The 16963-nt window shown below is 36.4% G+C and overlaps 2 protein-coding genes across 2 annotated transcripts in view; one reads left to right on the top strand and one right to left on the bottom strand.

Annotated features, from left to right (window-relative positions):
* Positions 1–5026, top strand: part of myoz3a (myozenin 3a) — a 10180-nt gene extending 5154 nt beyond the window's left edge. Inside the window, exons 5-6 of the mRNA XM_039655116.2 lie at positions 388–574; positions 4313–5026. Coding sequence (XP_039511050.1) covers positions 388–574; positions 4313–4496 — 371 coding nt within the window. The 3' untranslated portion in view covers positions 4497–5026. The remainder of the gene's footprint in view (positions 1–387; positions 575–4312) is intronic.
* On the bottom strand, positions 5005–16963 carry LOC120465390 (pre-mRNA-splicing factor RBM22). Its single transcript, XM_089135114.1, has 11 exons — positions 16875–16963; positions 16375–16481; positions 14780–14833; positions 14274–14303; positions 14074–14206; positions 11375–11475; positions 11120–11292; positions 9378–9578; positions 7631–7881; positions 6260–6376; positions 5005–6053 (listed from the first exon to the last, which is right to left on the bottom strand). The coding sequence occupies exons 2-11, from the start codon at positions 16426–16428 to the stop codon at positions 5923–5925; spliced, it is 1245 nt and encodes a 414-aa protein (XP_088991240.1). The 5' UTR covers positions 16429–16481; positions 16875–16963; the 3' UTR covers positions 5005–5922.

Genomic DNA, 16963 nt, shown 5'->3' with positions numbered 1-16963 from the left:
TAATTGGAACTATTAGTGGTGCTTCTCAAGTATATTTATCTTTAACTGGAATTCAAACAGAGCTAGTCAAGAAAATTATTTTACAGTGCGCAAGAGGAATATGCTCGTAACGTTATTTTTCTGACGTCTTTGACAGCGACGTTGAGCTGATATCATTAGCTCGTCTCATAATTAACTCTAATGTTGATCTCCGTCTGTGGATCTCTAAATAAACATCCATCTCCTGTTTCAGTCTCCTTATCTGCCAGTTTACCCTGAACAGACCAGTCCGAATAATATCCGCTAATGCGTTTGCGTGCTAGTCGCTTGCTAAAATGTGCTTCAGGACAGCAAAGCTCCCTCTATTATTGGCCCTGTGAATCACCAAGCACCATCCTATCCTTTTAGGCTACTCCGGACCGCTAAGAGAGATCCCTCGGGAGAAATTCAACGCCACGGTGATCCCGAAGTCTTATTGTTCACCGTGGCAAGAAGCCCTGGGAGAAAGTGAAGAGCTTCTCTCTTCGCTCAACACTCAGCTACCTCCTCAACCGCCACAGAAACTCCCGCCAGCGAATTACCGGTGCTTTAACAGGTAAGACAGTACAAAACAAGTGTCCTAGATCGCATATTGAGTAGTTATTTACTTCACAACCGTTAAAAACGTTATGTCCTCCCTCTAACGTTACAGGTGAAACTCGATAAATTTGAATATCCTTCAAAAGTTCATTTATTTCAGTAATTACTTAAAAGGGGAAATTAATATAGACCGTGTTCTCTACTTGCTCACCTGGTTAAATAAAAAAAAATAGTTGAGTAGTCAGGGCACTGATCAGGAGTCTGCCATTTTAAGGGCCGTCTCGATCGCAAGATAGATATGTATATTTTTGAATAAGTATTTACTTCACAACCGTTAAAAACGTTATGTCCTCTAACGTTACAGGTGAAACTCGATAAATTTGAATATTCTTCAAAAGTTCATTTATTTCAGTAATTACTTAAAAGGTGAAATTAATATAGACCGTGTTCTCTACTTGCTCACCTGGTTAAATAAAGGTTAAATAAAAAAAATAGTTGAGTAGTCAGGGCACTGATCAGGGAGTCTGCCATTTTAAGGGCCTTCTCGATCGCAAGATAGATAAATGCTAGATGTGTTACGGCGGAGTTTCCATCGTCATCACCGGCGGCCATCTTGTCACAGACAAGCTGATGTAAGATGAGTGGTCAGCACGAACACAAATACTCTTATCTCGTTGAAATCTTGACGGATTTACAAACGGTTTGGTTTCTTACAAACGTTATTAACATGGCTATAATTATCTGGATGATTGTTTATTTATACACTTTTTATTCATAAGTATGCAGTGTCATAACTAGGCTACATCTCTTTTTTTTGTCATAACTACATCTCTGACGTTTATAACAAAACAAACCGTTTGAAAATCGGTAGAAAATTGAGCAAGTTATGGTCATTTAAATAGTACATGTACCATTAACACAATGTTACCAGTGAGCGAGCTGCCTGTGACAAGATGGCCGCCAGGTGCAGACGTCGACCTCCATTGGCCAGCAGCGTGGACGACATATCTAGCCTTTATATAGATATCTATGGTAACGACATGCAAGTCATTTGTAAGTGCTTTGGATAAGAGTAAATGTAAAAACTATGAAAAAACAAAATAATAATGTGAGGCACATTCAAACTTATGTCACCCACCTGAGCTTAACATGTCGGAGAATGTGCCAACCTACCAATCGACTTTAATTTGCACATCACTTGGGACTGGTAGTTGTGAGTGCAAATCTGATTGAAAACCTATTGGATGGCTGAAACAAAAAAGAACGAGTTGGATCAATCACAAAAACGTGACACAATACTTTGGCCCATGTAGGGTTGGGATTCCCCTAGCAACTTCTTTATATGGGAAGGATTAAGTCCATTCTCCAGTCCACTGGATCATAAAACGGAGGCTAAACCTGATCCGAGAAGCGGCCTTGAGGGTCACGGAGAGGTTTTGGCACATTAACTTCATGCGTGATGATTACTTTAACGTAACCAACGAAACTAATCCACCCTATCGAATTATGAAGTGCACTTAAGAGAGCTTCAATGTTTCCACTGCGTCTTCCCATTTGAAACGAGATCCACAGAGGAGCGAATGACTGAGGAACTATTTAAGGAACCGGGCTGGCACACGGGAGAATCTCAGATACAAAGTAGAATTGCGTCACCAGGTTGAGTCCAATCCAGACAGGAATATCTTGGGTCTGGATGTGCATTGAGTGATCGTTTTGAAACTGGGCAAAATCAAATGCAGCTTCTCGAAACTTATATTCAGTTGTATTCCAGATTGACTTCCCACTTTATACCATCAAGACCTGATGGATAAAACCATTCAATCTCATTGAATACTTATGAAATATGTTATATTATGGATTTATAACCTAATCTGGATTCATTTGAAAACTCGTTTTCTCTGTTTTGTCCTTCCTTCCACACTGAGACGGCCACTTTGCGACAATATGCTTTTGGGAAACAGTCACTGCTATCTAGTTGATTTCTTCAACGATGCGTCATACTACGGTAGTGAAGCATCGAGTTACGGCAGTCTATGGGAAACACACTCCTTTTACTCTCATTCGGAGCTTGGGGAGTGTTCAGATCAGGCCCTGTATCGAAAACTTAAAATTGAGTCAAGAACCCTAGATTTCTATATTAGTACAGCAGATTAGTAAAAAAAAACCATTCACTTTGGTATAGAAGCTTGAAATTTGGTACAGATACTCTCTAAGGGCCACTTTTTTGGAAAAAGGCGTTGGCCACTCAAAAATTCAATATGGCGGCCAATTTTCAAGATGGCCGCCATTGCTATTAAATGTAGATTATATCAATTATTCAAACAGTGATCCAAGCATAATATTTGATACAAAAACTCTCCAAAGAACATGTTATTGGAAAAAGATGCTTGTCCCTCGAAAATTCAAGATGGTCGCCATTTTTAAAGATGTCCACCGTTCCTTTTCAATTGTTCAAATGGTGATGCAAGCATAAAATTAGGCGGACATACTCGAGGAACACTCTTTTGGAAAAATCTTGAATCTTGGTCACCATCTTGAATTTTTGAGTGGCACACACCCTTTTTCCATGATAATGTTCATTGAAGAATATTTGTACCAAATTTCACGATTGCATCACCATTTGAAAAAAAAAAAAGATTTAAGGATTCAAGAAAAATGTCGGCCATCTTGAAAAAAATGGTTACCATCTTAAACTTTTTTCAAGGGGACAAGCACCGTTTTTTTTTTTTGTGAGAGAAGAGAGTATTTTCATACAGTAGTTTGTAGGGTTGGGTATCGAGAATAGAGTATCGATTGGAACCGAGACTAACTTTTCGTTTTTCCCGGAATCGTTCAAAAGTTAAAAATTCGAATCCTAGTTTCGATATTCACAGTCGGGCGAGCGGAAGAAGAAACCGCTGAACAACACCAATGAAGAAGCGTCTACCGGAAGTGTTGGCATAACCACGCGAGTCGAACATGAGTACCTTACGTTGGCGATCCAAAGTGTGGCTTCACTTTTCTAAAAATAACGAAATCTCGGCAAAATGCAAAATTTGTGACAAAAGGAGTATTTTTACAGAAGGAGTATTTCCTTCAGAAAGGCCATTGGTTAGCAAGGTTAGCTAAACTTTTTTGACCCCTCCTCTTAAAAGAATCGGAATCGAGAATCGTTAGGAACCGGAATCGAAACAAGGAATCGGAATCAGAATCGTTTAAATTCAAACGATACCCAACCCTAGTAGTTTGAACGGTTGACATAATCCGCATTTGACAGAAATAGCGGCCATCTTGAAAAAATGGCCACCATGTTGAATTTTTGGGTGGCCAACGCCTTTTTCACAAAAAGTGACCTTTAGTGAGTATCTGTGCCAAATGTTATGCTTCTATACCAATTTGAACGATTCTCTTGAAATATGCCATTAATCTACTGCACTATAATATAGAACCCCAATGAATTGAATATGTGCTATTCACTTTCAGTGTTGCTAAAGATAGATATTCACATCACATTCCTGCAAAGATGTCAGAAATTGTACTAAAATGGCAGCAAAACATTAGGCCATACGATGCGCGACCTGGACGAACCAGTGAGTTTGATAATATAATAACTGTGCCAGAAGAATAGCAGAGGACTTCTATGACTTCTGGTTTCTGTGGTATCACCTCAGTGAGCTTTCATTCTGTTTATGCATGCATTTAGTGTGTTTTGAAACGAAACACTGTTTTGAAATGTATCCTGATCCAACTCTTCATCGCTTGGTTTTTGTTTCAGAGCCGCGGTGCCGTTTGGAGGTCCTGTGCGCAGTCAGAGGGTGATTCCTGTTATTGGGTTTGAAACTCTGGAGACTCAAAATCTTCCTGGCATGACCTTGGCCACCATGTCCAAACGACGCAACTTCAACAGAGCCCCGCGGGGATGGGGCGTGGGATACTCGCCCGAGTCCAACGACCTGTGAGCTCCATGCTGACCCACAGCGGTAACATTAGAGGAGGAGACTGTCGCGCCGTAAAGACCTGCGCTTTGCACTTTCAGACCGCCCCATTAATTTCCCTGCAGGTGAACTTTTGAAAACCACAAATTTAACATCATGATAAAAATGATCGGGATGAGGAGATGTTTTAGCTCAGTGCTGGATGAGGGAAGTCATGGCTGCTCTCCTAGAACAACACAAATCCATTTATACATTAAGAAATGAGTCAATAATTCAGAACTTTGAAATACTGGCTTTTCATGCAAATACTGTGTGCATTCACACTTAAAATGGCCCTAAAATGTATTTGGACACTTTCGGCACATGGAAAATGTGCATTTATCATTGCATCAGAGGATTAAATAAATAAATGTTTTTGCTTGTAAAATGTGTTTGTTGCATTAAATAAAAAATATCATTTATCTAAAGAAAGATGCACAGTGTCTGAATACTTTTTATGGGCCGCTGTGTTTCTTAAAAATGGAGAAGACGGTGCATTTAATGACAGCTTGTTTAATGTTCACAAAAGAAAATGGTAACCGTAGGCTCTTTCAATGAGGTCCTTGTTGTTTTTAAATTTTAAAAAATGTTTTTTTTTTTTCGTTACAACAAAAGGAAACCACTGAACAAAAAATGTTTCGTTGCAAAATAAGAAACTGATAATTATCAGAAAAACAACAAAAAATATTTTATCTTTGATGCAAGACAGCAGCTACACATATATCTCATGTTAAAGATGTGTTTGAGTATAGTTGCATCCTAGACACAATTTTTATGCTTGTTAAATCTCTAGATGCAAGACTGAAATGTGTGTGTGGGTTTGTGAATCTCACAATCACCCTCAAATAAAAAAAAAAAAAAAAAACACATTTTGCACAAAAAAAACGAAGCCTACTTTAAATAAAGATTTTTTTGCATGAAAAAGCACTAACTAAACATTAATTATCAACCCAAATTCACAGTTACCTACTGTAATGCAAGAACTAATAACTCTAATGTGGAAAAAAACGATTTTTTTTTTTGCACAGCACTAATTACAATTTGGGGTGAAATGAGTTATATTTTCATGAAAATGTCTAAATGCAAATGCATATTGGTAAACAGTGCTTGGTTTTCAATGTAAACTCACTGTGAGTCGTGTCTTCTGAACAAAAAGCTCACAGATTCAGCAGCTTCCAGCAATCAGAAGGCAGAGAGAGTGCAGGTTTTGTGCACGGTAAACTATTTGTTGGTGAGCTAGCTTTGTAAATACCATGTGACTGAGGCATGATTGTAACACACACCTGCCACTGCATTTACAACAGCAGCGCCCAATCACACTCCCATATTACCAGTACAGGCACTTCCCATAGTGTTCCAGTCAATCACTCAGTGATGACATCACCGTCACAGTTCAACAACAGTCATCTTATCAGTCACTGTGGCGAACCGCAGCGTGCGCACCCATGCGATGAGGATCCTGGGAAGGGTAATGGATGTGGCCTGGAGGTCTCAAACCCGTCGGAGGAGGCGGTGGAGGGGGACACATGGGTTGGAGAAAACCTGAAACCACAACCAGACTCTATTAAAAAAAACATTCATGAGCCATTTTGGGGCAGATTCAACCATTTTCATTTCCGTTTTACGATAACAGCACTGGTTGTGTTATATAAAAGCACATTTTGCAAAAAGAAAATGAAGCCTACTTTAGGGCTGTAAATATTTTTTGTGCGGTAACATGCAGGTGTGAGTGGAGATGAAGTGTGTACCGGGCGCTGGCGGGTTTGGCGGCAGACTGATGTTCATGAGCGCAGGAGAGATGCTCGGGTCCAGGTTAAAATAGTTGGCAGACGCTTCCTCCTCTAGAGCAGACGCTGGCGGTAGAGCTGCGATACACACATGATATAATCACACAGATCAATGAGCTCTGAGACGCTGCATTACAGTCATTTTATCATGGTTATAGGGTTGTGTTAGTCACGATGCAAAGAAACAGCAATATGACAAAATTCATCAATGTTCAAAAAATTCATGCAATTATAATAATATATAAAATAAATCACAATAAATAGGGAATATTGTTCATTATCATAAGTGGGTGAGTCGTTTAAAAACAGGTTTGAGTCATTGCATTCCCAAAAACAAAATAAAAAAAATATTTATTGCATTTATTTTTATTTTCTTTATATATGGAAAAGAAACATTTGGGTCATTTTGCATCCCTAAAAATAAAATACAAATATTCATTTAAATTATTTTCTTTATATATGAAAAAAAAAAATATTTGGGTCAAACTGCATTCCTAAAAATAAAATAAAAATATTTATTGCATTTATTTTTATTTTCTTTATATATATGGAAAAAGAAACATTTGGGTCATTTTGCACCCCTAAAAATAAAATACAAATATTCATTTAAATTATTTTCTTTATATATGAAAAAAAAAAAATATTTGGGTCAAACTGCATTCCTAAAAATAAAATAAAAATATTTATTGCATTTATTTTTATTTTCTTTATATATATGGAAAAAGAAACATTTGGGTCATTTTGCATCCCTAAAAATAAAATACAAATATTCATTTAAATTATTTTCTTTATGTATGAAAAAAAAAATATTTGGGTCAAAATGCATTCCCAAAAATAAAATAAAAATATTTATTGCATTTATTTTTATTTTCTTAATATATATGGAAAAATAAACATTTGGGTCATTTTGCATCCCCAAAAATAAAATACAAATATTAATTTAAACTATTTTCTTTATATATTAAAACATGTTTGGGTCCAAATGCATTCCCAAAAATAAAATAAAAATATTTATTTAATTAATTTTTACTTTATGTATATATTTGGGGTGCAATATGACCCAGAAATTGTTTTCAATAAAATACACATATGCGCAAGAAGCTATAATGATATATACATGCATGATTGTCTTCAGCCTCTGGACAAAAAATCCTCAGATGCCGATTTTTGTGTCATCGGAGGATTTTTTTCCAGACAAAAAAATACATAAATCTCTCGTCTCAGGGGGATATGAGGGTGGAAATTTGAAAATACTACTAATTCGAAAATCCTGAAGTATCGCTTTAACATTACAACCTGTATGCCAGTAACACACACACACACACAACATACTCGTAGGGAGACCCGGGACTGGGTGTAGTCTGGTGCCCATCTCACTGAACCCTTCCTGGGCGTCTGGCCCTCTGGCAGTCTGCACACGCCCCCACTTCACCACCAGCCTCAGCCCGTTAATGACCAGCTTATTGAAGGACTTCTCCACTGCGAGCTCAGCGCCCTCTCGAGTCACAAACTGAACGAACGCACACTGCTGTCTCTCAACCAGCGTGATCGCACGGATCTCACCGAACTGGTAGAAATGATTCCTGACAGACAAGACGGAAATACAAATAAATCTTAAACAGAAAATACAAGGTTGGGATAGAATACTAGTGCACTAATAATTGCACACTGCAATAGTATGTGAAAAAGTATGCAGCAGGTACAGTGTGCAACAATAATCATTTCAAACAGCAAGTCACATGACCCTCATTATGAGATTAAAGAAGTAGTTCACTTTAAAAACAACTTTTTCTGATAATTTACTCGCCCCCATGTCATCCAAGATGTCTGTCTTTCTTTCTTCAGTCGAAAAGAAATGAAGGTTTTTGATGAAAACATTCCAGGATTTTCTCCATATAATGGACTTCAATGGGGACCAAACGGTTCAAGGTCCAAATGAGAGTTTCAGTGCAGCTTCAAAGGGCTTTAAACGACACCAGACGATGAATAAGGGTCTTATCAAGCGAAACGATCGCTCATTTAAAAAATAGATAAAAAGTTTAAGTTTTATAAGCTCAAATGCTCGGCTTGCTCTGTTCTGTGATGCACGTTCGTGACTCTCCTGTTCATCAAAACGAACAAATCTTTTTCCGAGTCATGACTCGAAGGGTCCTTGATAAGACCCTTATTCATCGTCTGGTGTCGTTTAAAGCCCTTTGAAGCTGCACTGAAACTCTCATTTGGACCTTGAACCGTTTGGTCCCCATTGAAGTCCATTATATTGAGAAAATCCTGGAATTCCAATATTTCTTTTCGACTGAAGAAAGAAAGACGTGGACATCTTGGATGACGTGGGGGTGAGTTAATCATCAGCAAAAGTTGTTTTAAAAGTGAACTACTCCTTTAACACAATATTGCGGTTAAACGCGTAATAGGCATGCATGTTAACTCTTTAATCTTGTGTATTTCACTCTGACCAAGGTGTGCATGAAAACAATAGCGGTACAAATAATAACCACAATTGTTTGAGAAAAATCACATCCATGCATCTATTAACTGTTTTTAATGGATTTCTTTTGTTATTCGATTTGTGTAGAAACGTAACTTTTTTATTTAAGAAGAAACTGCAATGAATTGTTATTTTTAATGCACGTGTTTGTCACAATGGAAAGTCGTGTGCACTACATTACAGTTTTCCATGTGCTTTGCTCTGGTTGTATCCTGTGCATTTTGTAATTTCATGCATTCAAATCAATTATGCAGCACAGTAAACATAAACATACTGCAACTGCCCAGTAGCTCAAACAGGAACTAGCAACGTCAGGTTATGGGTTCGATTCCCAGGGAATGCGTGAACTGTTAAAACATGTAATATGCAAGTATGTTCTGATTAAAAGCATCTACTAAATTCACACATGCATTTTGCATTCACTATTATGTATTTTGTATAACATAATAGTTTGCATGCCTGGAATTACATACGGCATGATGCAACCAGAGAGAGCGCAAGGAATGCAAAACTATCCCACAATGCAATGGGCCCTTATTTTGGGAAAAATATGTATGGTAGGATCTCTATTCCCACTGAAGCTCCTCCCACCTGAGCTCAGAGTCCGTGACGTTTTCTCCCAGTCCTCCGACGTAAAGTGTAGTGATGGACTTGTCCTCGGGAAGCTCCAGTCGAGGCATGGTGGACGCTCTCTTCAGGAGTTTATCCGCCACCGGGTCGTTGATGCCGTAATAACGATCTTTAATGTTCTGATCGGCCAGAGGATCCTCAGGGTCTGTGGGCTTCTCATGTCTGAGTGATTGAAAGAAAAGATATTATGCTTTCTTGCTGTTTGAGCATGAAAAAGCTCTGCAAAGTTCTTCTCTATATGAGTGTCAGTGTTTCTGAACTCCTGAAACGCCTCCATTGTAGTCTCGAGTTTCTCCCGGGAACGAACACGTCACAATATTCCTCATTATAATAATTTATGTGCAGAATAAAGGGGCGGGGCCTGGTTGAGTTAGTTAGTAGTATGTTAAACTGGCGGTTATGGGAAGGGGCGGGACTTTCCAAACACACTCGAAGCACTCGACCAATCACTCTGTAAAAGGCCTAGGCTCTTTAATTAAACACTGCTACTGCCACCGTGTGGACAGTTATCAGCATTGCAGATGTTTCCCACCATGAAAAACAACATGATTTTTTGCTTGATATCATTTTAGCCATAACCATAGAAATTAATTTAACCCAATCGTTCTAAATAAAAAAAGACACATATCTAATAAATGTCATATGAACTTTTTGATTCAATCCCTGCATTATATCAAAATATCAAAAAAGTAAAAAAAAAAAAAAAACATTCTCATCACTTGATATTAAACTTGAACTGAAATACAATAAAATATATATATATATAAAAAAATATGTACATTTTCTTTTTGTGGCCCGAGCAAAATTTCTCGTCATTTAGTTTAATGAAAATAGTGCACTAAAATGACTAAAACTGAAATAGAAATTATAAATGATAGACATATTTTTTCAAATTATTGATAGAGTGAAAAAAACATTACACAATTTTACATTTATTGTTATGAAAAATGCACAAAAATAATATTTTTATATATTATTAAAATAATAATATAATAATATATATTATAATCATATAAAAAAATATTTATTTATGATATGCAATGTATATTTTCAAATTAACTAAAATTAAAATGAATATATAAAAAATATAAAACATAAAAAATATCAACAAACTATAACTTTGGTATCTAAATGATAACAAATATTACTCATAAAACACTTTATATTTATTGTAACGAAGTTTTATTAAAATGACTCGACAGTGAACATGCACTTCATCTGCGAATCTCATTTCACATGCAAAGAGATATTTCCTTAAAATATAAACCATTACCATATTTGGAAACATAACTTACATCATTGGTGTTTAAGTAAATTTAAGAAAACTGTCTTTGGACGTTCAGCTTTTTCATTTAGAGGACCAGAAAGATGAAATTCAGTGCCTGTTTATATTAAAAAAGTTTTTAAAAATTTTTAAAACTGCATTTAAAATATGGCTTAAGAAAAATCAATCATGTGATCATTAATTCAGATTTTTGTGATGTGATATTACACTATTTTTTTTCTGGATTGTAATAAAGTGCTGTAAGTTTACATAACAACATTTGACATTCAGATTAAATAATTAAGCGTAACTGTAAATGCAACATCCTGCCCAGAGACTACATATGCAAATTAGCTATCTAGCTAACAACATCGGTTGCACGGACCCTGTTAACTAAACTAAACTAAACGGAGTGTTAGTCTGATGATTTTGCACTGACCTGTACGGACACTCCTCTCCTCTCCTGCACTCTCCCTTCACCCAGAAGGAACAGATGTGGGGTAGGTTGCGTTTGTAATACGGTGTGGTTCTCGCCAGCTTTAGCAGCATGTCACTGGGGCTCTGTGATTTACCCAGAATCCCCAGCGGTCGGGTGCCGTCAGAGTTCTGGATCTGACAGACACAGAAACGCAAGAGTTCATCATGCTTTGTGTTGTGTTGTGTTTCTGAGATGTAGGTTGCGATGAGACGTCACCTCTCTCTCCTTGTTCTGGGTGTAGTATTCCCTGTTGACGTCGGATCTCGGCATGTCGTCTTTAATCGACAAGCTTGTGTCTCTGACCTGGATCGGAAGACCTGGACACATATAACAGGAGACAAAAACATTATTTAACCCTCAGGTGCTCTTCGGTCATTTCTGAAAAAGTTTTGAAATGTTAAAAATCACAGCTTCATCGCAATGTTACGAAACTTGGTGACTTTTATGGTATTTGGTATGTGAACACAAAAAAAATTGAGGTCATGATACGAGCATGCTAAGTGGTCGTAAAAAAAATAGTCACACTTGTGCTCTTCGGTCAAAAATGACCGACCCATGGGAAATGAATGGGAAATTGACAAAAACACAATTATTTTTGTGTGTACAATTTACAAATCGGCCACGATGCAGAAAAAAAGTGCTCAGCATTGAAGGGGTGACACTCTAAAACATCAAGAGTGCAAAACAGACATACCCACCCCTACACACACACACTTTTATACACAAAAACACCAATAAATTGTGATTAAAGAAATCTGTTTTGAATATTTAAAAATTACAGCTTATTCAGAAAATTACGAAACTTGGTGACTTTTATGGCATTGGGTATGTAAACACACAAAAAAAATTGAGGTCATGATTCGAGCAATTTAAGTGGTCGTAAAAAAATGAGTCACACTTTTGCTCTTCGGTCAAAAATGACCGACCCATAGGACATGAATGGGAAATTGACAAAAAAAAAAAACTAAATTGTCCGAATTTTTGTATGTTCAATCTACAATTTGGCCACAATTCTAAAAAAAAGTACACCGCAGGAAAGGGGCGACACTCTACAACATCTAGAGTGCAAAAAAGACACACCCACCAACTCACACACACACGCTAACACACTTTTATACACATACACACCAATAAATTTTGATTACAAAAAGTATGTTTTGAATTTTTAAAAATCACAGCTTCATCGCAATGTTACGAAACTTGGTGACTTTTATGGCATTGGGTATGTGAACACAAAAAAAAATGAGGTCATGATTCGAGCAATTTAAGTGGTCGTAAAAAAATGAGTCACACTTTTGCTTTTCGGTCAAAAATGACCGACCCATAGGACATGAATGGGAAATTGACAAAAAAAACTAAATTGTCCGAATTTTTCTATGTACAATCTACAAATCGGCCACAATTCTAAAAAAAAGTACACAGCAAGAAAGGGGTGACACTCTACAACATCTAGAGTGCAAAACAGACACACCCACCAACACGCTAACACACTTTTATACACATACACACCAATAAATTTTGATTACAAAAAGTATGTTTTGAATTTTTAAAAATCACAGCTTCATCGCAATGTTACGAAACTTGGTGACTTTTATGGCATTATGTATGTGAACACACAAAAAAATTGAGGTCATGATCTGAGCATGCTAAGTGGGCTTAAAAAAATAGTCACACTTGTGGTCTTTGGTCAAAAGTGACCCCCATAGGAAATGAATGGGAAATTGTAAAAAAAAATTGTGAATTTTTGTTTGTCAATTTTTTTTATAAGAAATAGTTTTTGAGATTGTTTCAACTATATATTCAAATCCACCAACAACAACAACAAAAAAATGTGTTTATAAACATCTGGGGAATTCACATGCCTCTCCATAGAGAGCTGTACATGCCATCTAGTGGTTACACCATGGTCCTACGCTTTTTCTCTATACTGTAACCAGATGGTGCTAATTTTCTTCAACAAATATTTTTTTTATAGACTCTATATTAAACTAAAATACTGCATTAATATTTTTTTGAAAAAAATAATATATATATAATTTTCCATTGCAAAAATAAACCATAAATATTGCATAAATATGAATAAATTCAATTAAATTGTCTCAAAATACTAAATTAAAAAGAATAAATATTACAGAACAAAAATGAATTGCATTGGTTTTACTGGGATGGAGAAAGTTTCATTTTAAGGTGTCCGGGAAGATAACAAGTTTCGAAACGAGATGCAACAAAATTACACAATGTTGGTTTTAGGTTTTAGTTAGAGTCACTTATTTGCTTTAAAAAGTCTTTTAAGCCGTCATACACATCGTACGACCAGAGATACTGATTTACGGCAATCCTTCAGTCATTTTGGTCTCTTTTCTCTCTCAAGACAGCGAACACAGGTAAACACACGTTCTAGAAGAGTTTTGGTTAAACTTCAAGCGATCAAGCGGTATCTCTGGTCGTAATCAGTCCTTCACTGACCAACCGGCGTTCATTAGCAGAATGCTAGCGTGATAGCCAACAACAACTCAACCTGGAAGAAATCGAAAGGAAATATGGGGTGATGGATAAGACACATGACTTTGGTGTGAGAGACCCGGGTTCGAATCCACTGTGAGACATCAATGTGTCCATCAGCAAAACACGTGCGACCTCTGACATATATAGCAATTGTAAGTCGCTTTTAAGCGTCAGCTAAATGAATAAATGTAAATAAGAACTTGTTCATTCAATTTTCGACCTATAACCCATGTTAAATCAAATCTGAGATTTCTCAACGGAAATCGGGTGAAAGACAAATTTAGCCGTCTAGCTCCATAGACTCCCATTCATTTTGCACTCATGTGTGATCGCCCCCCAGTGGAACTCTGGTGGAACTACAACCAAAATTTGTTCCAACAGGAGTGGCCGGGCTCTGGTGTAAGTCTCACCGTACTCCAGGTCCAGGAGACAGGTCTGGCACACGTTCTTCATCTTACTGCAGGTCTGACACACCTCCGTCTTCTTGAAGCGCATGCGTACGCCGGGACACCAGCGGAAGACGGTGAAGGGACGAGCACATATCTGAAAACACACACTTTAGCCGTAGCTCACGTTAGCCCTTTAACCCAATGCTACATGCTGAGCTCACCTTGCATTCTTTGCCATACTTTTCCTTAGTCTGCAAAAACAAAAATAAAGTAACTCATGAATATTAAATGTAAGCTTCTAATTTAAAGTTTCATTACACCAAATAGCGATACCGAGCTATTCGCAGGCTAATTTAATTCGCAGGCCTGTTAAGTTTGTATACCCTGTGATCTTTCTTCAATAAACATAAATAAATAAAACAATATGATACATACATCAGATGACTGTTTAAGTTTATCTATGTTTTTTGTATCGTTCCCTATCTAAATAAACTTAAATAATAATAATATGCTAATACGGGACAGTCTGGGTGGAGCTTGAGCATTATGACACCATATTGCTAAAAAAATAGGCCTGATTATTGATTAATGGGAGTGTTTAGGCTTTTTGAGGATTTAAAAAAAATGTTTTTCAATATATCCACACACTGCAAAGACACATTTATATGCATAAGCGAATTTTGCATCCGATGACCCTTTTAAAAAAACAACAACTGGAATCACTTACCATGCGAATGTATGGATTTTCCCCGAGACATGTTTGACAGAGAATAGGGAAGTCCTGGAAGGAGAAAACTTGGACAATCAGGACAAAATGCACTATTGATATGAAATATATATTTTCAAAAATATGTTTTTCTCTAAAACTGCAATAAAATCAAAGCCATAAATCTAAACAACGGCTGCAAATTTAAGGGTTTATATTTAAAAAAAAAAAAAAAACTTTCCGTAAGATTTTGTTTGGCCGCAATACCAAACGCAGCCACTAGACGAAATTCATTTTTGACTGCGAACAACACAAGTGTGACTATTTTTTTTTTCAGGACCATTTAACCTTTTTCAAATAATGTCTGTGTTCACATTGCAAGTGCCAAAACCTTAATCAAATTTCGTACCATTCCGATGAAGTAAAAAATTATATAAAATCAAAACGCTAAATTTTTCGGTCAAAAATTTGACCGAACAGCACCGGAGGGTTAATGACAAGGTTAGTTAATGCTTCTTTTGGGTAAAACCACAAGAAAAAGTGATGATATTAATGATAAAAAAAATATATAATAATCACAAAATTGAAAACTGTGTTAGAATTTTTTTTAAATATATATAATGATTAAAATGTGCAACAGGAGTATTCAACATGCACACAAACATTTACTTCAGAGTTAGGCTACATCACTAAATTTTTCATAATTTCTGACATGTTTAATCGCCACACGTCGACCTATTTCCAGCAATACTGCATCTATGATCATACGAGGGTCAATCTATGCTGTATCTTCACAGATGCTGTATAAACTGCTCCCTCAACAAGTTCTAGCATGTCTTTCACCTCATTAGAGAGCTAAAGATAGTTTCAGCAATCACAGCAGCACAGATGATACTCCAGACACAATTCAACTCATGCTTTTCTCATCACAGTCAGTTTAAAGTGTGAAGGACGTTCAGACTAATCCCAATTCTCAGTTATGATTGCAGATTTGCAGCATTAATTCTGATGCCATAACATGTGACAAGTGATTATTTGGATTAATGATTATTTGCTAATATTTGCTGTATGAGAAAAAAGCGTTCATGGAGACGATATTATACATCCCTAACGACAAAATACACAAATATATTAAATAAAAGTTAGTTTTAAATATTAATAATCAGATAAGCAGTTTGATGCATCAGATAGAGTGACTTTATTAATCATATTTTATAGATTTTACCCTTAACAATACTTTTGTCGACGTGCTTGTTTGCTTTTTGCAGGTTTTGTCTCTTATAAAATGAATACTTTGTGGATCGCACAATACAACGCGTAAACAAACCTTTTATCCTGATTTTGTCAAATATCCATAACCAATATTTGACATTTATGTAAATACATTTATTTGACATGTATTTATCAATTTGATATCTACGTAAACTTCATTAACTAACTTTATTTTATATTCTAATGAGTATTTGAACACCACGCACGCGCGTGATAGTACTTTAGTAGTTTAAAACTGTCATATGAAAATGTTTGTTTCTTTTAGTAAACGAAGAAACGGACACATTTTTGAAGTAGTCAGCAGTGCGTCACATTTTCCATAAATACATTAAATGAAAACATACCGAATCTTCCCAGTTCTGTCTGTTGTAGGTGTTTGAGCCGAGGGACGTCGCCATGTTCGGCTGCGCGCACGCACGACGTCGAAATGACGCAACGTCGTCACATTCATCTATAGACATAATATAGACAATAAAATAAACAAATAACGTTCAGACATGTTGGAAAGGCTCATTTTGGTCCGTTTTGCTTCTATAGTGTTAAAACTGCATTGTTCAGCTACACAAAATGTGATACAGAACCAGCGGCTATTATAAAATATGTCTGACATCATTAACATATTCATCCCTGATCTGAACATACATTATACATATCATACAAGTATACAATAATATAAATAAATCAGTAACATAACAGAAAAACAATTCAATAGTCTACTCTAACTAAGCAGATATGATTTGTAGCAGAGTAGACACACTTTCATGAACAAAAAGCAACATCATTTGAATATATGAACACAAATCAGTCACTATAAAGTTTCCTTAAACAAGGAATATCAACCAACAAAATGTCTTGACTGCATCAAACAGTTATCATGAGCTGAAGTACATAAATCTTATGAACACATCAAACGTGGGGATAGCATCGATAGCA

The sequence above is a fragment of the Pimephales promelas genome, chromosome 9, assembly GCF_988280905.1.
Source record: "Pimephales promelas chromosome 9, fPimPro1.hap1.1, whole genome shotgun sequence".
Classification (NCBI taxonomy): Eukaryota; Metazoa; Chordata; class Actinopteri; order Cypriniformes; family Leuciscidae; genus Pimephales; species Pimephales promelas.
This window is presented reverse-complemented; position numbering and strand designations above follow the sequence as displayed.

What these genes read in the sequence shown, in the direction of transcription:
- LOC120465390 (XM_089135114.1), bottom strand. Translation starts at nt 16,428, where the DNA reads ATGGCGACGTCCCTCGGCTCAAACACCTACAACAGACAGAACTGGGAA. An exon ending in GACAGAACTGGGAAGATTCG is followed by an intron (nt 14,834 to 16,374) that starts GTATGTTTTCAT and finishes TTCTCCTTCCAG; the next exon opens with GACTTCCCTATTCTCTGTCA. An exon ending in GTCACGGACTCTGAGCTCAG is followed by an intron (nt 7,882 to 9,377) that starts GTGGGAGGAGCT and finishes CTTGTCTGTCAG; the next exon opens with GAATCATTTCTACCAGTTCG.